General features: G+C 40.9%; 1 protein-coding gene across 9 annotated transcripts in view; it reads left to right on the forward strand.

The window, feature by feature from the left end:
- Window positions 1–24,732, forward strand: part of mib2 (MIB E3 ubiquitin protein ligase 2) — a 212,291-nt gene that overhangs the window by 119,475 nt on the left and 68,084 nt on the right. For all 9 annotated transcript variants that reach the window (XM_043676270.1, XM_043676267.1, XM_043676262.1 and 6 more), the window contains one exon: window positions 19,565–19,671. In XM_043676270.1, the coding sequence (XP_043532205.1) occupies window positions 19,565–19,671 (107 nt within the window). The remainder of the gene's footprint in view (window positions 1–19,564; window positions 19,672–24,732) is intronic.

A 24,732-nucleotide genomic window follows, 5' to 3' on the forward strand; every position in this document is an offset into this window, starting at 1 on the left:
AATCACAGCATTTAAAAATACCAGGTTCTATATATGAATAGGAAGGGTTTAGAGGGATATGGGCCATGTGCTGGCAAATGGGACTAGATTAGGTCAGGATATGTGGTTGGCGTGGATGAGTTGGACAGACTGGTCTGTTTCCGTGCTGTACATCTCTGACTCTATGACTCTAAATGAAATATGATTCATTATCAACGGACACTTTTTTTCCTACTCATTTATTTATTCATATCATGAGTGTCACTTGCTGGGTCAACATTTATTGCTTATTCCTCATTTCCCTTGAGAAGATGGTGTGAGTTGCTTTCTTGAATGCTACTGCCCTTAGACTTTAATTTTAACAAAACCATAAAGCAACATTCCCAGAATGCAACAGAATGATGAGGCATTGTGTTCACTGGAGCATAGGAGGTTGACAGGTGATGTTATAGAGTTCTATAAAATCATGGCAGGTATAGATAGGGTTAATGGTAGTTGTGTTTTCCATAGGATTGGGGATTTCAAGACTAGAGGACACATTTTTGAGGTGAGGCAAGAGAGATTTAAAAAAAGGACATGAGCAAATATTTTACACAGAGGGTGATTCACATCTGGAATGAACTTCCTGAGGAAGTGTTAGAAGTGGGCACAATTAAATGACATTTGGATAAGTACATGAATAGGATGGGTTTGGAAGGATATGAGATGGAAATGTGTTGCTGGAAAAGCGCAGCAGGTCAGGCAGCATCTGGGGAACAGGAGAATTCCCTAGATGCTGCCTGACCTGCTGCGCTTTTCCAGCAACACATTTCCATCTCTGATCTCCAGCATCTGCAGACCTCACTTTCTCCTTGGAAGGATATGAGCCAGGGGGAGGAAGGTGGGACTAGTTTAGTTTGGGATTATGTTTGGCATGGACTGGTTGGACCAAAGGGTCTGTTTTTGTGCTGTATGACTCTGACCGTCACCAAGAGTGCTATTACCACTACAGACTAAACTGCCAGATTGGGGATGTGGCAGGTGGTGAGAAGACCAACTGAAGGAAGATATTATTTTGATTTCATTCTCCAGTGTATTTTACCGTGGATGTCATGAACAGATTGACCACTACACAGACTCTGTGGAGATGAAGCCCCATCTACACATTGAAGATACTCTCTGTCACGTTGTATCACCCTAAAAAAGGTAGAGTTGCTATAGTCCTGCAAGACCAAACGACTGCTCTCTCATTAGAAAGAGTCAACTGGTGATAGTTTAACCTGAGGGTCACCACAGCCCAGGCAAAGGGAGAGATGGAGAAGGACAATCGTTCAAGGTAATCTCAGCAGGTTTGGGGATCAAACCCACACTGTTTGCATCACTCTACATTGCAAACCAACTATCCAGCTAACTGACCCCTAACCACCATACTGAATAGGATAGATTTTGAATAGATCTGGCAACTTAAAACCACGCATCCATGAGTTGATTGCCATCAGCTACAGCAGAAATGTATTGAACTGCAATCTGTAACCTCATGGCTTGGCACATCCTTACTTTAACATTGTCATTGAAGCAGGGGATCAATTTGAGTTCAGTAAAGAATACCAGGAGCTGCACCAGTGAAAGCTAAAATGAGGTGTCTACCTGATGAAGCTACAGCTCAGGACTATTTACATGCCACGCAGCAGAGGCAGTGTATTCTCAACCAAGCTCAATGATCCCACAATCATTGGATCAGATCCAGGCTCTGCATTCCTGTTGTTAGGTTCTTTTCCCTAGGTTTTATACAGGAGATGCAATTCGCATAGACTAACTTCTGCAAGCAGTTGAAGTTTATTAAAGTCTGTACAAGTTAGGTGACCCCCTTTGGCCCTCCATGTAGGCATGTGAAGTCCAGTCAAAGAGGCCCCAAACAAAGAAAACACATCCCCTTTATACGGGTCAGTGGTAATGCTCACAGGTACTCTGGCCACTCCCCCCATAACCACAAGTTACTCCAGGTATAATAGGAGGATGAGGTCATCCTCGGAGGTGATGTAAATGCCCTAATCCTGGGGAATCATTATCCAAACCATTTCCTGACTCAGTGATTCTCCAAGACAATGTAGGTATGATATGTCCTAGCTTCGGGGGATGGCTATGAAAGTATTTTTGAATGGAAAGGACTGAATGAGTTTAATTTGATAATAGCAGGAGAGTAGTAGTAAATGGCTGTCTAAATGAAGTGGGAGTCATCCACATTCCTGCATGAATGTTGTCATCACCCACTTTGAGAATGTTCAGCTTCTGGAGGAAGACAGTGCAGTTTAACCCTTTAACACTACATTAATGTCCAGAGAGGGAGTATAATTTAATTTTTTAATATTGCAATCCAACCTTTTATCATTCCATGATAACTACCTAGATGACACTACTAGCTTTCATAAGCCAGTATTTTTAAGCAAGTTATTGACACACAACATGTAATGATTATTATAACAACAACAATTACTAGTCCGTGCAGTAAATAGAATTTGCAGAATCCTCCCATGTGGAAAATACGTTCACCAGTAAAGTTCTTAAATCCACAGTCCTTAGTGACCACTCCATTTCCTCCGAGTCGAGTGGAAACGAGCCAGTTATCCAAAGTCTCCTTCAGTAAAGTCCAACCTGAAAACAAAATCCAGTCTGTCCTTCTGCATCACTCCACGGAGAAATCTGAATTCTTGGATAAGGGCATTTAAATACTGAACAAAACTTGCGGAGATGCTTCAGCGCATCTGAGTGTGCAGTGCAGTAGCTGCAGCCGCAGCAGCAGGCTAGGTGAATGCCGCATTCTTTGCTTCTGCTCTTGCTCTGCTGTAAAATGTAACACAGCCAACTGGCTGTTGTGATGTTAGCTTGATCAGTGAACTTTCATATCCCTTAAATGATCGAAAGACAAGGTAAAGCTCATGTGATTTAATGCCCATAGGAAGGCCACTGACAAAAAGCATACAGACCTCCACTTCACCATTGTTAGTTTCTTCACTTTTCGTGCTCATGACTGGGGAGCTGATTGAATCCATTGGGTCAGGTTGTGGAGGGGCTGGTGGTGGTTTGAAGGTAGCTTTACCTGTGAATGGAGGAATTCTAGAGACTGTTAGGTGCTGAAAGTGCCTTTGCATTTCCTCTTACATTCATTCCTTGCCAAGGTGGCTATCAGCATGAAGACAGTCATACATTTCACTACAATAAATTGCGCCTGCCTTTTTCAACATGCTTTGAATTTGCAGTATGAATGGGGCCAATGAAGTCTTAACAATAATTGAAAGAACTTGAACAGCTTAGCCTCAAGTTCTAATATTCTCTAAAATCTTAACAAAACATCAAAATTAAAATGCACTCTTCTTTTTGTGAACACTTTGCATTAAAAATACAGCAGCAAAGATATTATAATACAATACTCTCATCTGGCTAAAGCATGACCACTGACACCTTTATTTTTTAAACGGGCATTGTAGAATCTCAAACAACTTGGGTTCAAGGTCCTCAATCAGTTTGTTTTAATATTACATGTTTGATAATTTTAGAGCATAATGTTGTATAATATGAATGTAAAAACTAAATCTGCCCTATTACATTGCCCACAAAACACATTGAATTAAGATCCTAATTCAAATAAGGCAAAATAGTTACTTAAAAGGACTTTCTGAACCAGTATGTTAACAAACCAAAATGGTTAAACATCAAACACTTTCAGTATGGTATAACTTATATTGAAATCTCCTTTTTCGATGCAAATATTAGTACAACCTTAATTTCAGCGTTCCTCGTGCTTATTTTTTCATATCCTCTTGCTGAAATGACACTTATAAAAAGAAAAAGCCCTCACAACGGACCACATGGCACCACAGTCCAAGCCACTCCCTTTCAATGGAAGAAAGACTCATCTAGTCGAGTCCACAGCCCAGAAACTGAGACTCCCACAACAAAAACCCGGACATAGCTTCCCCAGTAGTCAATGCACTTTACTGTCGGGACTCAAGTGGACCAGTTCCACTTCCTCCCCCTTTTCCCGGTGACGCCATGCCACCCCAAAAGTACTTCTATGGGGAGGTGTGGGGGGCAAAGGTGATAACTTTAAGAAGTACCAAATTTTGTTGAGATGTTTTTCTTTAAAGTTCCTGATTTCTAATATTTTTTTTAAATGCTCTGGAGCCTCAACCTGTGTCTGTAGGACTCCAAACTCCTTTTACCTAGGGCACTTTAACCCCCTTTTAAAACCCAGGTGACTTGAACCTCAATCAAAACCCAGAAGCCTCAAACCCCAATTAAAACCTAGCTTCGTGCAAAGTGACTCGTTGGTGTGCAAGTGTGCGAGTTACCTTTAAAGATTCCATCACCAGGTCCCAGGAGACAAGGGGTCAACGCAGTGTTAAGTTTAGAAAGAGAGATCAAGGTGAATTTTAGGGCCCATCCATCTCACGCAACCAACACTCATGATCGCTTATTCAGTCTGTCTGGAACCTCTGTATGATGGAATCCCACTGCTGCCACCATATGTTGGGTTCTTTTCCTGAGGTTTCACACACACGTGCACCATCGAGAGCATTCTGTCTGGATGTATCTGTGCCTACTATGGTAACTGTACCATTGAAGATTGGAGACAGTTACAATCACAAAGGCCAACCTCCCATCTATAGAATCCATCTACCAGGCCCACTCTTTAGGAAAGGCCACCAGCATTCTCAACGATCCATCCTACCCTGGCAATGTTTTTCTACAGCCTCTACCATCGAGGAGAAGGTGCAGAAGCCTGAACACACGCACCAGCCGGTTTCAAAACAGTTTCTACCCTACTGTTGTTAGATAACTGAATGGACACTCAAACTCTTTGCGTTCACCTGTACCTGTTTTTTTTTGTTGGTTTTGCTGCTGTTTACCTACTATTTACTTATCTATGCTATTTAATTATATATTACTCGCAAGATAAAGCTTTTCACTGTGCCTCGGCACGTGGTAGTAAATTCAATTCAATTCAATAAGATGCTTAAAAGGGGATTGACAAAGTAGATATAGGAAGGATATTGATGGAGCTGGAAAAAGCACAGCAAGTCAAGCAGCATCTGAAGAGCAGGGGAGTCCACGTCTCAGGTAGAAATCTTTGAAAGGTTCTGACCCGAAACGTATACTCTCCTGCTCCTCAGATGCTGCTTGACCTGCTGTCCTTTTTCCAGCTCCACACTTTATCGACTCTGACTTTCCAGCATCTGCAGTCCACACTGTCTCTATAGGAAGAATTGCCCTTCCCAAAGGCTACCTTTGTATTGCTGCATCGACCTTTGTGCACACCCTTTGGATGCAGATACCAAAGTGTCACTCGCTGCTGAGGCTCTATTTGTCCCTGGTGTTGCAGAGATGGATGTAGCCACTTTACTGTTGAGGCCATACCACTGTCTCTTGTAGAGAAGTGTATGCAGATGAACATGTTTGACCACAAGTCCATCAGGTGATGTTTTACTCGGACAGAGGCCCTACCTGGAAGGGAGATGGTGAATGCTGCCGATGGTTTTCTGAGCAGACTGTCGAATTCATTTGGTAGATGACATCATTGTCAGAAATTTCCCACAAGCACCAAGTTGTAACCTAACTGATAATGGGAATGACCTGTCTTTCACTAACCATCCAGATGGAGAAACCAAAGGGATGGTATTAAATAATTATTGATTTTAATTTGATTTTGATTCATTGTCACATGTACTGAGATTCAGTGCAAAGTAGTATTTTGCATGCTAACCAGACAAATCATACCTCAAACAAGCACCTCAGGATAAAGGAACAGAATGCAGAATAGTGTTACAGCTACAGGAAAGGAGCAGAGAAATACCGCCATAATTTAGTTTTCAGGGCCCTAATAGTGAAAACGTCCAGAAGAATTAGACTACCTTGTCTGAGTTCAATTAATTTGGTTCTTGCTATTTGTTATGAGAATTAAAATAATTGTGTTAAGCAGCAAAACTAAATCACAAGTTCAATCTTGCATATTCCTTGTTTGATAATGTTACTTTGATTCATTTGCGTGAAACTAGAGCCCTGAGCACGTGTGTATTGTTGAATGTTATTATACACATACTTTCTATTTGTATTCAAGATGTTACTGAACAAAATCATTTGAAATATAATGAATCCTAACCTATCTGCAAAGGCATTCATCATGAAAGTGATGAATGAATGCAAATTGCAGTCATTTATTAAAATGAATTCAACCGCATTTAAAGACTCCACAGAGGATTTCAAGCACCTGTAATTTAAAGTGAGGTAAGAGGAATGCTGTTAGTTTCTGTTCGGGAATCAACCGATGCAGGGACATGGCTTATCTTGAGTTTTTTAAATCAGGTCAGACAACCTTACCTCTCAACTTACAGAAAGTAGCTTTGTAATTCCCCTGAGCTGTTTGTCAGTTTGTACTACAATTGTGTGCTTTTGTGTGGTGAGTGAAATTTGTTATGGAGTTCTGTATATGTCAGATCAACCTACCTTAGAATAAGATCCAGTTGGGAGCGTATGACTTGCTTGATGACTCTTAATGATATCCAACAGGAGTAAAAGCTGACTACCCTAGAAACTTATCAAAATAAAGAGACTATGACTCTGATGAGCTGATGTTGATGAGGAGATGTGGAGACATACAGGAGAGTGCAGTAGAAAGGGAAAACTCTGATAGCCTGAAGACTTGGTGGTTATATGGCATTATTGACAGGATCTCATTAGCATTTCCCGCCTGACATTGTCAGACTGTGTTGAACTTCCTGCCAGTCAACACTGAGAAGCTGGGAGCTGTAAACATGGCGCAGGCTGCTATGTGGCAGGCTAATTATGTGGGTTGTTCATGAATTTTAATAATTAATCTTATCCCTCCTAAACCCCAGTAGCCATAACAGGGAGGAGTTTTGTGCAGGCTGAAATACTAATCAACCAGCTGAAATTCACAAATGCGTTAATGATCATTATGATATTTACTCAGCTGTGAATCTTTTGCATTTTGGCCATATGTGTATTGATTCTATTATCATATGTTTGAAATTATCAGAGCTGAATTTATTTGTCTAGGGGGAGGGTAGATTCATTTTGCAGTAGTCATTGAAAACAGTTGGACTGTGAAACTTAATTTAAGGCAGAAATATTATGTGCCTGTCATACTAAACAAGAATTCCAATATAAATTACATCTTTAAACTCCAGGTCAGAACTTTCTTTTAGAAGTATAATTTAAATTTTAAAAATTAAACTTAACTATGTTTTACATGAATCTAATGTCCATTGTCCCTGGTTTGAAACTAGACTTTGAATAAGGCTTTACATCCTATTCAGAATATTGACCCCATCTTGTTAAATTTCTTGGCATTTAGTTTGTGAATTACGTCTTCAAAATATAATTGTCCATTAACTAATTTATGTCATTGAGATTATTTTACTTTAAATGATTTGTCAAAAGAATTAATAAAATCAAATCTGAAAATGAATAAAATGCAATCTTGCTATTGGTTCTTGGAGCAAGGATTAAATTGCTTCTCCTTTCCTTCCCCCAATTGTAAAAGACAAGGGGTATATTATAGAAGTCAATACCATATATGTCTCTACAAGCACTGATGTTGCCTTTTCAACATCTCTAAATTCTTTTACAAATGCATTCATTTAAATTCACCTCTATTGACCTCCCCATAGGATTTGCATGCATCAGTTGCGCATTAACAAAATGTAGATGCGTGCACTCAAGTCAAATGCAATGTATGTTGCTTTGGGATACTATTGAATCAGCGTTTGGAATTGTCCAGTTTAATCAGGGTACTCCCAATTCCTTTTGAAGAATCAGCAGCTTAGCAAAATTAGCAGCGAGAGGGCATTTCAGATAAATGCTTCAACAATACTGTTCCATGCCATAATTTCAGGGCTGTGTACAACTGTTTGAGTGATTACTTGTGACTTCAGTATTGACTTCATACTGAATAGAATAAGCTGCAAATCACATCTGTTCTGAAACAGTCATGACAGATGGTGCCACTGTGCTTGCACTCATTATTGTGTGACTTACATAGTTCAGACAATTATCGTGCATATTGATTATTCATCATTTTATATTTAACTGTCATTACAAATATTACTGTTGACAACAATGAAATGTGTATGTTAAATCTAAATATATTGAATCTATAATTTCATACTTCCGTTTCACTTTAATTCTCTGTCTGTACAGGCTCTGACTGTTGCTCTGGAAATGGTGGAAGGCAGATCAGAGCAATCTGACATATGATTTTCCTGGACTACTTTGCTTTCTTTTAGAAGGCGAAATGGAAAGTGTTTTTTGAGCCCGAATCACAGCTTGGCTTCTTGCCACTGCAGCTTCATCCACTCACTGTGCTGCCCACAGTTGGCCTTCTGTATCATTTTACAAGATTTCTCTTTGGGTGTGGACTTTCGATTCTTTTCCATTCTAGATGTAGCTCCTATACAGTAAATGGTGGTATTTATATTAATTTGTTGAGATATTTATTGTGACAGCAGAAATAAGAACATGAAGTCTACTCCACTTGGTTAGCAACATCTTATTGGAAAAATTTGAGTTTAAAAGATTTTTTTTCATCGGATAAATTTTCCAGGCATGTTGTACTGCCGTGTCTGAAAGAAAGATGGGGGAGAGGAGCTGGAAGCGGCATTATCTTTGAAATAGGTTCATTTAATGAGATGGCATTTTATATCTCAACATACAATTTGTATCCGATGGTCAGATACTTTATTCTTTATTCGTTTGGAGGGACTTCTAAACGGGTACTTGGCAACAGGGAGAGAGAGAAATCCTAGGTTGTTATCATTTGAATCATTTAAAATGATCATTTTTTCACACATCTCTTAAGAGAAACCAATGTAGGAGTGATATTTCACTACGTTTCAGATAATACCCTGAAACAAGCTCACTTGCCAAATATTCTGTTTTATATTGCATCGTTATGTGATATTTTCCACTAGATCCTGCTAGTATCTCTCATGTATTGTGCTAGTGCCCCCCTGTGGCATAAATCGGGTCAAGAAATTAGTGAGGCCACTTTAGTGATACTGTGTAAAATTCTGGTCACCCTACTTTAGGAAGGATGTCCTTCAGCTAGAAAGGATGCAGAAAAAATTGCAATGATGTTGCTGGGACTGAAAGGTTTGAGGTATAAGGAGAGGCTGGTTAGGCTAGGAATTTTTTCCCTGGAGCATCAGAGGCTGAGGGATGATCTTAAAGAGGTTTATAAAATCATGAGCATAATTAAAGTGAATAGTTAAAGATTTTTCCCCAGGGTGGGGGAGTCCAAAACTGAAGGGCATAGGCTTAAGGTGAGAGCGGAAAGATTTAAAAGGGACCTGAGGGGAACCTTTTTTCTCACATGCAGCGTGGTGTGTGCATGGAATGAGCTGCCAGAGGAAGTTGTAGAGGTAGGTAGAAAAGGCATTTGGGCAGGTAGATGAATAGGCAAGGTTTAGAGGAATATGAACCAAACACAGACAAATGGGACTAGTTCAGTTTGGGATACCTAGTCAGCATGGACATGTTGAACCAAAAGGTCAGTTTCTGTGCTATATGACTCTGACTTTGTTATTATGGTGTTTCATCGAACAGATTGGTGAGTCTAGAGACTTGGGCCCAAATGGCCTGTTTCCACACTGTAGAGGTTCTATGATTCTAAAGTTTTGTTAAGCATAGGGGCTTGAAATGAATTGCCGTTTTACTAAGCATTCATAAAATTAAGGTCTGATTCATTAGCTTCCACAGCAAAAAAGAATTTCCCCTGTTGATTAATATCCACAGCAAGATCCTGAAAAGTGTGGACTGTTTTGTGTTTTTTTGAAGACGACAGGCTTAGGTAATGCCTTTCATTATTGTCTCCAGTGTACCAGCTCAATATTCAACTGACCAGGGAACAGTGTATTTGAGGACCAGGATTTCACACCATGGTTTACTGGACAGCAGTAATCTCTACGGTCTGTGTGTTTTAGAGACTTGGACAACCTGTAGCAGGCACCTCCAAGCACTGGAGAGGTACGATTGATTGTGCCTTCACAAGATCCTCCAAATCCTGACAAAAAAGGTGCTTCCAATAACAAAATTCTCTCTCAAGTTGTCTTGTCCAACATTGTTAATCACAAAATCTATTGAAATGAGACCTTCAGTATACTGTCAGCAACATTGTCATTCCAAATATAAATGCCTGCCAGTTCTTAAAAATCTGACACGCATTGTTACAATCTGAAGCAGGTAAGTGAAATTTTATCAGGTAATGTAAGCAATTTCGTAGTTGTCTGGAGGAGTATTCTAAATAGCAGTAGCTTAATTAAAAAAAACTACCAATGTTATCGAGTCCTAGAGATGTACAGCATGGAAACAGACCCTTCAGTCCAACCCGTTCATGCTGACTAGATATCCCAACCCAATCTAGTCCCCCCACCAGCCTAACGGAGGAACTTTCTGCTTAATAAACCACTTTATATCTTTGAATGCGTCAATGGTAATAGGTTGTCGAATTTCATAAGAGTAGTTTAGAATTTTCACAACACTTTGACAAGGTTTCAAATAGGAAATTACTAAATAAATTGAAATCCAAGTTTGAACATAGTGCTCATAAATTGTATAAAATCATTTAAGGGCAAAAGAATAACTTGGAGAGAATAGGGACCCTTAAAGATCACGAAGCCTTCTGAGTGTGGAACCACAGGAGATGGATGAGATACTAAATGAGTATTTTGTATCAGTATCTATTGTGGCGAAGAATTTGGAAGCTAGAGAGTTTGGAGAAATAGTGATATCTTAAAGTTCCGTGCTACAGAGGAGTTGGTGCTTGATTTCTTAAGACTCATAAAGGTGGATAAACCCCTGGAACCTGACCAGTTGTACCCTAGAACTTTGTGGGAAGCAAGGGAAGAGATTTCTGGACCCTTGCTGAGATATTTTGTATCATCGATAGCCACAGGTGAAGTACCGAAATACTAGAGGTAGGTTAATGTGGTGCCATTATTTAAGAAAAGTGATCAGGAAAAGCCAGGGACAGTAGACCGGTGAGCCTGACATCAGTGGTAAGTTGTTGGAGGGGTTTCTCAGGGATAGGATCTATATGTATTTGGAAACGCAAGAACTGATTAGGGACAGTCAACATAGCTTTATGTGTAGGAAATCATTTCTCACTAACTTGATTTGAGTTTTTTTTTGAAGAAGTGACAAGATTGATGAAGCCAGAGCGGTGTATATTGTCTGTATGGACTTCAGCAAGGTGTTCGACAAGGTTCCACATGGTAGAGGAGTTAGATCACATGGAATCCAGTGAGACCGAGCCATTTGGATACAAAATGGACTTGAAGGAGACACAGGGTGACAGTGGAGGGTTGTTCTTTGGACTGTGGGACTGTGACCAGTGGTGTGCCACAAGATTCGGTGCTGGGTCCAATGCTTTTTGTCACTTATATAAACGACTTGGATGTGAATATAAAAGGAATGGATAGTAAATTTGCAGGTGGTATATTGGATGGTGAAGAAGTTACCTCCAAGTACAATGGGACCTTGATCAGATGGGCCAATGGGCCGAGGAGTGGCAGATGGAGTTTAATTTAGGTAAATGTGAGGTGTTGGCCTTTGGAAAGGCAAACCAGGGCAGGACTTATACACTTAATGGTAGAGTCCCAGAGACTGTTGCTGAACAAAGCGATCTTGGGGTGCAGGTTCATAGTTCCTTCAAGATGCAGTCACGTATAGATAGGGTGGTGTTGCCCATCTCTGAGAGACAACAGAGCGTACATAGACAAAGATACAATAGAGACACGTAGAGCTCTATAAAACACAATTAGTTTATTAAGTACTTGAACAAATAACGCAGGTCAATCATTGTCTTTCACTATCCTGATTCCTGTAACTAAACCTGAACGTTGTTACCTGGGAGAGTTGGCAGCAGGCCAGGCTGAAACTCTGTTTGACATCTTCACCACACTTCTGGACATAATGTACTTTCTTACAACGTATGTCTTTGAAGTGTTGCTGAACAAAAGGATTTCTTCAGGCTTTATACACAAATCTTTGTGTTAAGTATGTGGCTTATTTGTAACTATCCGTGCATGTGACCAAACCTGACTATTTTGACCAAATGTATGCCATATCTGGTAGAGACAGATTTCCTGCAGTTTTAACTCTCAGCAGTCCTGACTGACCCTCTGTAATTCCCGCCTCTGGCGACTCTCTGTGTGGAGTTTGCACACTCTCCCCGTGTCTGCGTTGTTTTCCTCCGGGTGCTCCAGTTTCCTCCCACAATCCAAAAATGTGCAGGTTAGGTGAATTGGCCATTCTAAATTGCCCATAGTGTTAGGTGAAGAAGTAAATGTAAGGGAATGCGTCTGGGTGGGTTGTGCTTCGGCGGGTCGGTGTGGATTTGTTGGGCCGAAGGGCCTGTTTCCACACTGTAAGTAATCTAATCTAATCTAATTCCATTCATATAACAGCCTATTGTTAAACTTCTTATCAGTTCCTGTCATTTTTAGCCTTATCAACAGTGGTGAAGAAGGTGTTTGGTATTCTGGATTAGTGGTGCTGGAAGAGCACAGCAGTTCAGGCAGCATCCAAGGAGCAGCGAAATCGACATTTCGGCAAAAGCCCTTCATCAGGAAGAGCTTCAGGGCAGAGGAGATTCTTGTAGAGAGAAGAGGAAAACTTCTTCAAGGCAGGCATCCTTGCAAGAGGATTCGCAGTAGGGTTAAAATCAACAAGGTAAAAACAATGACTGCAGATGCTGGAAACCAGATTCTGCATTCCTCTTGCGAGGATGCCTGTCTTGAAGTTTTCCTCCCCTCTTAGCCTGCTTGGCACATCCTCCTCATTCCTGAAGAAGGGCTTATGCCCGAAACATCGATTCTCCTTCTCCTTTGATGCTGCCTGACCTGCTGCGCTTTTCCAGCAACACATTTTTAAGCTCTGATCCCCAGCGTCTGCAGTCCTCACTTTCTCCTAATTGGTTAGGCTACGTTTGGAATGCAGCATTCAGTTCTGGTCTCTCTGCTATAGGGAATATGTTAAACTTGAAAGGGTTCAGAAAAGATTTACAAGGATATTGTTGAGTTGGAGGACTTGAGCTATAGGGAGAGGCTAAATAGGGTGGGGCTATTTTCCCTGGAGCGTTGGAGGCCGAGGGGTGATCTTACAGAAGTTTATAAAAATCATAAGGGGCATGGACAGGGTGAACAGTCAAGGTCTTTTCCCTGGGGGAGTTCAAAACTAGAGGGCATAGGTTTAAGGTGAGAGGGGAAAGATTTAGAAGGGATGTTAGGGGCAACTTTTTCATGCAGAGAGTGTTGCACGTATGGACTGAGCTGCCAGCGGTGATGGAGGCTGGTACAATTACAGCATTTAAAAGGCATCTGTATAAGTTTAGAGTGATATGGGCCAATGCTGGCAAATGGGGTTTTGATTAATTTAGGATATCTGCTTGGCATAGACAGTTTGGTCCGAAGGGTCTGTTTCGATTCTGTACAACCCCTTGATTCCTATGAGGAAATTAGGAATACGTGTGAATGTTTTAGCCGATTCAGGGAGAGGTGCTGAAAACCATAACTCCATTGACCAGGATTATTTCTTTCCTGCTTAAAAGTTAGAACTGGTTATGAACTTGATAAGTTTGCAAGATACACTACAACAGAGAGCTGTGGAGACAGATGTACAGAGTTGCAAAATGTATGTTATGATAAGTTAGGTTAAAAGGTTGATTTGCCTGTGCTCCAATAACTGAGTTGGCATTTCTTTTTAAAAATTAATAGCTGAAAGGATAATGAAATGAAATTTCATGTTTCAAGACTTTTACTGTAACAAGAGACAAAAAGGTATATTGACTAAACAGTTATCTTTGTAGATAACCTTATATTTGAACTACAAAGCAGAGCAGTTGGAATTTATCCTTCCAATCAGAGATTTTATGTCATGACATTATCTTGATCGTTTATACAGAACCATTCTAATCTTGACTCTTGGACCAACCAATGCAAAGCAGAGCCAGATGGCCAGCAAGTGCTCTGTTATGGCAGCCTCTGCATTTTAGGATTTATGCTGTTGAATCCAAATATAAGTGAGACTAAATTAATTTGCTAGATCTGGGCAGCACCAAGCAATTGTGATGGTTAAACGAATGGCAGTTATTTCAAGGTTTGTCAGATGTAAATGGATATATTTCTGAATTCACGGTGATCGTATGATGGCATACTGCTTTTATTTTAATCCTCCTCAATGTTCTAGCAGCAGTAGAATGATTGAGTTAACCTGTAAGTGGGTCCATCAGGGCTTTACAGGCTATTGGGCCTCATCTAATGTTTTCCTTAGAATTTCACAACAGAGAGAGAGCACAAATATAGCATGATCTTAAGGCACAGGTATATCACAAATAGTCGACAAGTGAAACCCTCCAGGATAGGAAGACAGAAGATGATGAATGAGCTGGAAGCTGACTGCAATTAATAATGTCAAAACCACTGACCTGAAAGAAAAGCAAGTGCCAAAACGAATCAAAACTAAATTAAGGAAAGATGCAAAGTAGGGAGATCTTTAATGAGCATACTCTGGGAAATGACTGTTTTAATAAGGAAGGCAAAGGAGCCTGAGAATCACATCTCCGACTCTCCAATGAGTCAACTGGAAAACCTATACATAGAAATGTAAAATGATGGATTCAGTAAATACTGCAGCCTGGGAATTTGGCATATTTTTGGCAATTCCCCCTCACACATTGCATACACTGAGAATGGCAGGGTCTGAGAAGCCCTGACTAACTGTTGGGCCTCGAACCGGATTCTAATGAGCTCTAGGTTGTAGGAGGAACCCAGGAAGATGAATGAAAAGTAGTTGAGGACATTGTAGTAGCTCACAAGTAAGTGATTGCCTCAAGGTTGGATACCAAAGCACTCTGGCAAACAGGAAACTAAAAATTTGAGCAGGGCAGCAGCTTGTGATTGTCAAACAGGGAGGGGTTTGGAATGTATGCCAATAGATGGCAAGAGGCCTCTGAGTGCAGGGGCCTGGAGATATCTGGATCAGTAGTGTTGTAGAACAGAGGGACCTTGGGGTTCAGGTACATCATTCATTGAAAGTTGTGTCACAGGTACACAGGCTGGTTAAGAAGACATTTAGCATGCTTGCCTTCCTTGGTCAGATCATTGAGTATAGGAGTTTGGATGTCAAATTGAGGTTGTACAGGATGTTGGTGAGGCCAGTTTTGGAGTACTGTGTGCAGTTCTGGTTGCCTTGCTGTGGGAAGGATATTATTAAATTGGAGAAGTCTAAGAGGATGTTGTCTGGACTTGAGAGTTTGAATAATAGGGACAGGCTGAATAGGCTGAGGCTTCTTTCAGTGGAGCATAGGAGGTTAAAGGGTGACTCACAAAGGTTTATAAAATCACGAGGAGCATTGATAAGATGAATAGCAAGTCTTTTCTGTGGGATGGGTGAGTTCAAAGCTGGGGATATGACTTTAAGGTGAGAGGAGAAAGATTTAAAAGGTATCTGAGGGGAAACTTTTTTACACAGGGTAGTTCATATGTGGAATGAACTGCCAGAGGTAGTGGTAAATGCAGGTACAGTTAGAACATTTAAAAGACATATGTATAGGTACATGGATAAGAAAGGACTAGAGGGGTATAGGCCAAACGCAGAAACTTGGTGCTACTTTGATTTGGCAAACTTGGTCAGCATGGACAAGTTGGACCAAAGGGTGTTTCTTTGCTGTCTGACTCTATGACTGTATTTTAAGACTGGAGAGGATGAGAGGTTGAGGACAGTCTCAGACCGAAAGGTTTGAAGTGGCAGTGATTGAGAGTGTCCCTTAATATGGACCTTGAGGTGGTCAATAATAATTTATGTGACAGCTCCTGAAGGGAATCAGGACTTAAAAAGCAGTCTTACTCTAAAATGACTGATACTGGTCAAACTAGACCTCGATTTTAATAAGTTGAGTTAGACTCCAGATGTCATTTGGCAGCTTAACTGCTTTTGCTTCTGGAAGGCATTCTGTGGCATTAGTTTTCCTGAATACAGCCCCACAATAATGCTAGCTGCTTCAGACTAAATAAATCACGTGATAGCCTCTAACAGCCATTTGGCTATTGCATATGCAAAATTTCTAATAAGTGTATGTGATGCTAAAATCATTTGTTCTGGATATGGGTTTGCTCACTGAGCTCGAAGGTTCATTTTCAGATGTTTCATCACCATACTAGGTGACATCTTCAGTGAGCCTCCTGATGAATCTGAAGTATGGTGACGAAACGTCGGAAAATGAACTTTCCAGCTCAGCGAGCAAATCTACATCCAGAACCTCAACCTGAGCTATAAATCTTCTCAAAACTTGCTAAATGCATTTTTGTTTCATGCTTGCCATTTTGGACACTCATATATTATCTAATAAATGTAAGTGTGACAATGTTATTCCTGAGATAGGATAACAGTATCTTGATGGCTAGTGAAGGGTTTATGAAGACTGCTTTTACATTTAAACATACACTCAAAAGTGACTCCTGCCAACGGTATGAAACATCACGCAAACCCTTATCATTTTACTGCTGTCTTTTCCCTGTGTACAATAGATTAACAATTTAACTAATTAAATATTTTAAGGTTGTACCTTTGTAAAATTAATTTGTTTTTATCCCATTCTTCAGAATCTTTCTTCGTTCTCAGCTCCACGCATGTATGCTGATTTGTTTCTTATTCACTGTTTTCCAATTGAAAAAGTTATATTGTCTATATTTCACCTTGACGAGCTAGGAACATATTATTTTGGAAGCGTTTACTAAACCATGATTTATGAATGTATGGCATGATAATCTCACTGCCCTGTCTCAGTTTCTGAACTCCCCCATCGCTTCACATAGCATGAGCTTTGTCATGTCTCAGCTGCTGTGCTCCATGCAGTTTTACCCATCACATTGTGCAACATCAGGAGTAATGTTAACCAGAACTGCCTTTGCTGTCAGGAGTTGAGGAGCCTCAGCAGTTCAGTTACTGAGGAGCAGAGGGTTGATCGGCCAAAACTGCTTTCCTTCTGGACTTTGTCACAAATTTGTGACAATGATGTCAATTCATCTTGTAAATAAAATGCTCGGAATTTATAACTGTTCAGAGACTGTTCCCTGATGGCTTTGGGAGTTTATCCACTGTGTCATTTAGCCTTCCAGAATAAAGATCTTTTAGGGCTGTATTGAATTAACCCAGCTCAAAGATTTCTTTAATTGTTTTGAGTTCTTGTTTTAGGAGAGAAAGAAATCAGGTGTCATGCACCTCCTTGCCTTCCAGAGCATACCATGTTGAAATTTGATTCTGTTCTTAGCCATTCATTATCACAATTTGCACAGGGCTAATTAATCATAGCCTTGTGTGACATCTAGCTGACAGAGTTCTGGGAGTTTGACTGAGGTGCTGTTGTGCAAATGCACTGTGTAGTTAGTCTTGCTGACAAGTCACTTGTAAAACCTGTATCGATGGTGCTTGAATACTGAAATGAGTATCAGAATTTTGCCCATTAAATGTGATACAAAGCAAAACCGAAAGTATTCATATGTCAATCTAAATGGATTGAAACTTATACCCCCAGCTCAAAATTCAGCAATGAGATGAAAAAATAGTGTTGCCAGCCACACATTACTGTTACTTTTTCCAAAGTTGACATAAGTTATAACATGGCAACAGTCCATTTGGCCCAACCAGTCTACGTTAGTATTTATTCCCCAAATGGACAAATGGTTCTAAACATCCTGTCCCCATATATTTTCATGTCCCCCTTTACTTTCATCCAGTCTAACCTTGAATGTTGCCATAGTTTCTTCTTCGTAACTCCCCATGTTAGCAAGTTTATTCTGCTGTCTTTTCTGAAGATCCTGCATTTAATCATGTATCTATGGTCCTCCTTTCAGATCTCTTAACAGTTGGTTATATCTCACCTATATCACAGTGGTTAGCACTGCTGCCTCACAGCGCCAGAGACCCGGGTTCAATCCCCGCCTCAGGCGACTGACTGTGTGGAGTTTGCACGTTCTCCCCGTGTCTGCGTGGGTTTCCTCCGGGTGCTCCGGTTTCCTCCCACCATCCAAAGATGTGCAGGGTCAGGTGAATTGGCCATGCTAAATTGCCTGTAGTGTTAGGTAAGGGGTAAATGTAGGGGTATGGGTGGGTTTCGTTTCGGCGGGTCGGTGTGGACTTGTTGGGCCGAAGGGCCTGTTTCCACACTGTAATCTAATCTAATCTAATCTAATATCTTTAATATTTTAATCACTTCTATTATGGTGCCTCAGTTGGTTGTGTACTGATTTAAAAAAAAAAGACACAATTTTTCAAATTTTTTGAATGTCTGTGACCTTGTACCAAACAGCATTCTAGTGAATCAACACTACACCCTCCGTATAACTTCAATATTCTTTCTATTGAATGGAACCAAAACTATCACTATGTTTAATCAAGGTTGTAATAAGGTTTTCCCATTGCTTATCGTTTTGTCTTAGTTTTTGAGCTTTTGAGATTAATTAGTTTCTTTTTCTAAGATCCTAACCCAAGATTCCACCTGTGTTGTTCTGTAAATTCCCCCCCAACCAATCCTCTGCTTTTCCACAGCATTGAATCTTCCTTTCAGAACATAATTACTGCTGTTCCTTGCATACACTCATTCCTGAATGCCATGGACAGTCTGTCTCATCTGTTCAAAGGTTTTCAATGATATTGGTCTTGATCTGGACAGAATTTACTTTTCATGAATTCAGCTGGGAAACATGGTTGTTATCACAAGATTACTACCAAGTTGCCATCTCCGCATTCTGCCTGACACTCCCCGTTCTTAAGCCACAGCAAGAGACCTGCACCAAATCCAATCAAGATTGTATCAGAGATTGGGACCCATGAACCCATTTAGACCACAAATACTTTGTGCTCTGTCTTCCCAAAGTAGTACTTGATTAGATTACATTCCCTCCAGTGTGGAAACAGGGCCCTTCAGCCCAACAAGTCCACACTTCTACAGAAGAGGAGAGAAACAATGGCATAAGAAGAGACATACAGTAACATTTATGCTACACGTTAAGAATCTTTGTATCTGATTTCTGTTTAAAATCCAAATCTTAAATGTATGGAAGTTCTCATATGCAAATAATATGCACATTTTATAACCTGTTAATTAACAGACAAGCTGCCAGACAAAGTACCCTTTGCTTTTGCTTTGACTATAAATTTAAAATGGAATAATTATTTGTCCAATAGAAAGTTCCGAAAGGCAATTTGCTTTTTGAAGATCTATTTAATTTTATGGTGATAAGAGACTATAAATGGCACTAGTTCATTAGAAAGATTTGATGACTTCGGAATATTATCAAATAACGAGTTCCTAATTTAATTGAGGTACTTAAGATAACAGGAGGATCTCTCATTCTTACTATTCAAATAATTAAATTTTTCTTAAAATTAGTTTCTACCATGCTATCATTCCAAGTGTTAATTAAGCCTGGAGCTTTGGAAATTGATCGATATGCTTTTAGCAAGTTGTGATACTCCCTTGTTTTATTGCAAGCTCATTGATTTCTTATTTTTGTATTTCCTCTGTTTGCAGGGTTCCTGTTGGTCCACGGCAGAATTTACCAAGGATTGTACTCAAGGGGATCTTCCAGGGCAGTAAAGTTGTTCGAGGACCGGATTGGGACTGGGGCAATCAAGATGGTGAGCATGTTGTTTCTGTCAGCTCAATTGAATTATAAGCAATAGTAGAAGGTGATAGCAGCTGACAACTTTTTAGTTAATTGATGAAGAATCTCTGACCATTGCACATGTCCTATGTATTTATTTTACATCAGTCATTTCTCCATGTTATTCGTTTGAAGAAAGGAAATAATGTTAATTATAAAGAATATTTATTGAGTTTTAATGATACAAGGGATGGCAATTGAGCTTTCTGGTCAAGGTTGTCTGACCATTTAGAAATTGGAACAGAGAACTGGTTCCTTAATGCCAAATGCAATGATATATAACTATGTGCGTAAATAGTTGTATGCTGGTATTCCCATAATAAAACTGCCAATGTGGCATTTAAACATATACTGTCTCAGCAACCTAAAGGTAATTATACTGTTGTGCAATCTGAACTTTTATGAATGGAAATGAAGATGTAGGCTACTTGTATGTTCTGGACAACCCGTTGGATGACCTTCTGAATGTGAACCACATGGGGACCTCTGTCATTGGGAAAATTGTTTTTTTTATAAAGGGTGTAATTGCAGTGCGTTTATAAACAAATTTAGAGCACATTATGACCAAGCAGAGTTTGCATGGTTTCATGAAGAGGAAATTATGCCTGATAAATTTGTCAGAATTCTGTGGTAAAAAGCAAAATAGATCAAGGGTAATCAGCAGATATAGTATATTTGGGTTTGAAAAAGCATTTGATACGATACTGCACATAATGCTTCTTTGTAAGATAAGAGTCCATGATGTTTAAGGTATTGATGGAGGATTGGCTAACTAATAGAAAACTGTTTGGGTAAAGGGGACTTATTCAGCATAGCAACCTATAACTAGTGGAGTGCCATGGATTAGAGCTGGGGCCACAATATACTCCTTTTTTATTCACTCATTGGATTTGGGTATTGATGGTTGGCCACCATTTTTACTCTATTCACCTGCACTTCCGCACGTCATTTACTGTATCCGTCACTCCCAATGCGGTCGTCTCTACACTGGGGAGACAGGACTTCCTGCTCGCAGAGCGCTTCAGAGAACATCTTTGGGACACCCACACCAAACAATCCTACCGTTCCGTGACCGAACACTTCAACTCTCCCTCCCACTCTGCTGAGGACATGCAGGTCCTGGGCCTGTTCCATTGCAACTCCCTTACTAGCTGATGCCTGAAGGAAGAGCACCTCATCTTCCGCCTCGGGACCCTCCAACCCCAGGGCATCAATGTGGACTTTACCAGTTTCCTCATTTCCCCTCCCCCCACCTTCTCCCAGTTCTACCCTTCCTGCTCAGCACCACCCTCATGACCTGACCTACCTGGCCATCTTCCTTCCCACCTATCCACTTCACCCTCCCCTCTGACGTAACACCATTACCCCTACCTCCATCCATCTATTGCACTTTCAGCTACCTTTGCTCACCCCCCCACCTCCCATTTATCTCTCCACCTCCTTGACTCCAAGCCTCATTCCTGATGAAAGGCTTTTGCCTGAAATGTTGATTTTCCTGCTCTTTGGATGCAGCCTGATCTGCTGTGCTTTTCCAGCACCACACTCTTGACTCTCTTTTACTGCCTGTCCCTAGTTGCCCTTGAGAAAGTGGTGGTGGACTGTTGTCTTAAATTGCTGCAGTCCATATGCAGCAGGTTGACTTACAATACCCTTCGGGGACAATATTATCACCAAGACTACGATTGTCACAAAACTTGGTGGGAGGCAAGTGATCTGAATGACACACAGATATAGTGAGGTTAAATGGGCAAAAACTTGGTCAGATGGTATATGGTGTGGGAAAATCTAAGATTATGCACTTCAGCAGTAAGAACTAAAGAGCTGAGTGTTATTTAAATAGGAAAAAAATCACAAAAAGCTGCTGCTCATATTATCACCAAGACTATGATTGTCACAAAACTTGGTGGGAGGCAAGTGATCCGAATGACACACAGATATAGTGAGGTCAGATGGTATATGGTGTGGGAAAATCTAAGATTATGCACTTCAGCAATAAGAACTAAAGAGCTGAGTGTTATTTAAATAGGAAAAAAATCACAAAAAGCTGCTGCTCAGAGGTATTTGGGATCCTTATTATGAATCCCATTAAAAAAAAACTAGCGTCTAAGTTTCGAGGGTATTAGGGAAGGCTAATAGACTGCTGGCCTAAAACTATAACACTAATCACACCACACCTGGAATACAGTGAACGTCTTTGGTTCCCGTATTCAAGGAAAGATATACTGGCATTGAAGGCAGTCATAGAATAGAACGATAGAATTCCTACAGTGCAGAAAGAGGTCATTTGACCCATTGAGTCTGTATCAATCCTCTTCCGCTCTTTGTGCTCCAGAACTAGTTGTTCCCTGAGCCAAGCTCTTCCAATACAGTAACAGCACTAGCATCTACCCAACAATGTAGAAAATTGCCCAATGTAGAAAAGCAGGACAATTCTAACCCCATCAGTCTACTCTTGATCATCAGTAAAATGATGGAAGGTGTCATCAACAGTGCTACCTGCTCAGCAATAGCCCACTCAGTGATGCCCAGTTTGAGTTCCACCAGGGCCACTCAGCTCTTAAGGTCATTACAAGCTTGGTTGTAACATGGACAAAAGAGCTGAATTCCAGAGGTGAGGGGAGAGTGACAACCTTTGATATCAAAGATGCATTCGACAGTGTGTGGCATCAGGGAGCCCTGGCAAAACTGGAATCAATAGCTTTAGGGTGCAAACTCTCCGCTGGTTGGAGTTGGACCTGGCATAAAGGATGGGGTCATTGGATGTTGGCGGTCAGTTATCTCCGCTCCAGGACATCTCTGCAGGAGTTTCTCAGTAGTGTCCAAGGCCTAACCAGCTGCTTCATCAATGACCTTCCCTTCCATCATTAAGGTCAGAAGTAGAAATGTTTGCCAATTATTACACAATGTTTAGCATCATTCCTCAGATATTGAAGCAGTCCCAATTTAAATGCAGCAAGATCTAGACAATATCCAAGCTTGGGCTGACAAGTGGCAAGTAACATTCACACTGCACAAATGTCAGGCAATGACCATTTCAAAAAAGCTAATCTAACCACTGCCCTTTGATGATCAATGGTATTACAATCACTGAATCCCTCACTATCAGCATCTTAAGAGTTACCATTGACCAGAAACTCAACAGGACTTGCCACATAAACATAGTGACTACAAGAGCAAGCTAGAAATTAGGAATACTGCAGCAAATAACTCACTCTCTGACTCCCCAAAGCCTGTCCATTATCCACAAGGCACAGTCAGGAGAGTGATGAAATATTCCTCATGTCTGGATGAATGCAGTTCCAACAACACTCAAGAAACTTGTCACAATCCAGGACAAAGCAGCCCATTTGATTGGCATTACACCCACAAGCATCCACTCCTTCCACCACTGAAGCTCAGTAGCAGGCATATCTACAAGATGCACTGCAGAAATATATCAAAGATCTTCAGACAGCACCTTCCAAGCCCATGACCACTTCCATCTAGAAGGACAAGGGCTGCAAATTCATGGGAATACCACCCCCTACAAGTTTCCCTCCAAGCCATGCAATGTCCTGACTTGGAAATATATCGCTGTTCCTTCAGCTGGGCAAAAATCTGGAATTCCCTCTCTAAGGGTATTCTGAATCTACTTACAACACATGGATTGCAGTGGTTCACCACCACCTCCTCAAGGGCGGTGAGGGACAGGCAGTAAATGCAATAAATGCCATGCAATGTCCTGACTTGGAAATATATCGCTGTTCCTTCAGCTGGGCAAAAATCTGGAATTCCTTCTCTAAGGGTATTCTGAATCTACTTACAACACATGGATTGCAGTGGATCACCACCACCTCCTCAAGGGCGGTGAGGGACAGGCCCAGCCAGCAACGTGCACATTCCTTGGATGAATTTTTTAAAGAGTTTTGTGGATAAGGCAGAAAAGTGGAATTGGAGTATCAGATTAGCCACGATCTCATTGAATGGCAGAGCAGACCCAATGGATTAGATTGAGTGGTCTAGTTTTCTCCTGTGTCTAGTGGAAATTGGTTACAAACTTGAATTCAGGTGTTGATGGTAGTACTGGGGGAATTTGATTCACATTCTAAGTGTCCATGGTATATAGAACATAGAACAGTACAGCACAGAACAGGCCCTTCAGCCCACGATGCTGTGCCGACCACTGAGCCTCATGTATGCACCCTCAAATTTCTGTGACCATATGTATGTCGAGGAGTCTCTTAAATGTCCCCAATGATCCTGCCTCCACAACTGCTGCTGGCAACGCATTCCATGCTCTCTCAACTCTCTGTGTAAAGAACCCGCCTCTGACATCCCCTCTATACTTTCCTCCAACCAGCTTAAAACTATGAACTTTCGTGTTAGTCATTTCTGCCCTGGGAAATAGTCTCTGGCTATCGACTCTATCTATGCCTCTCATTACCTTGTATACCTCAATTAGGTCTCCTCTTCTGCTTTTCTCCAATGAAAAAGATCTGAGCTCAGTCAACCTCTCCTTATAAGATATGCCCTCCAGTCCAGGCAGCATCCTGGTAAGCCCCCTCTGAACCCGCTCCAAAGAATCACATCTTTCTTATAATAGGGCGACCACAACTGGACACAGTATTCCAAGTGGTCAACCTCTCCTTATAAGATATGCCCTCCAGTCCAGGCAGCATCCTGGTAAGCCCCCTCTGAACCCGCTCCAAAGAATCACATCTTTCTTATAATAGGGCGACCACAACTGGACACAGTATTCCAAGTGCAGTCTAACCAAAGTTTTATAGAGCTGCAACAAGATCTTACTACTCTTAAACTCAATACCCCTGTTAATGAAAGCCAAAACACCATATGCTTTCTTAACAACCATGTCCACTTGGGTGGCCATTTTAAGGGATCTATGTACCTGCACCCCAAGATCCCTCTGTTCCTCCACACTATCAAGAATCCTATCCTTAATCCTGTACTCAGCTTTCAAATTCGATCTTCCAAAATGCAACACCTCGCATTTATTCAGGTTGAACTCCATCTGCCACCTCTCAGCCCATCTCTGCAT

Source organism: Chiloscyllium plagiosum, chromosome 34 (assembly GCF_004010195.1).
Source record: "Chiloscyllium plagiosum isolate BGI_BamShark_2017 chromosome 34, ASM401019v2, whole genome shotgun sequence".
Taxonomy (NCBI): Eukaryota; Metazoa; Chordata; class Chondrichthyes; order Orectolobiformes; family Hemiscylliidae; genus Chiloscyllium; species Chiloscyllium plagiosum.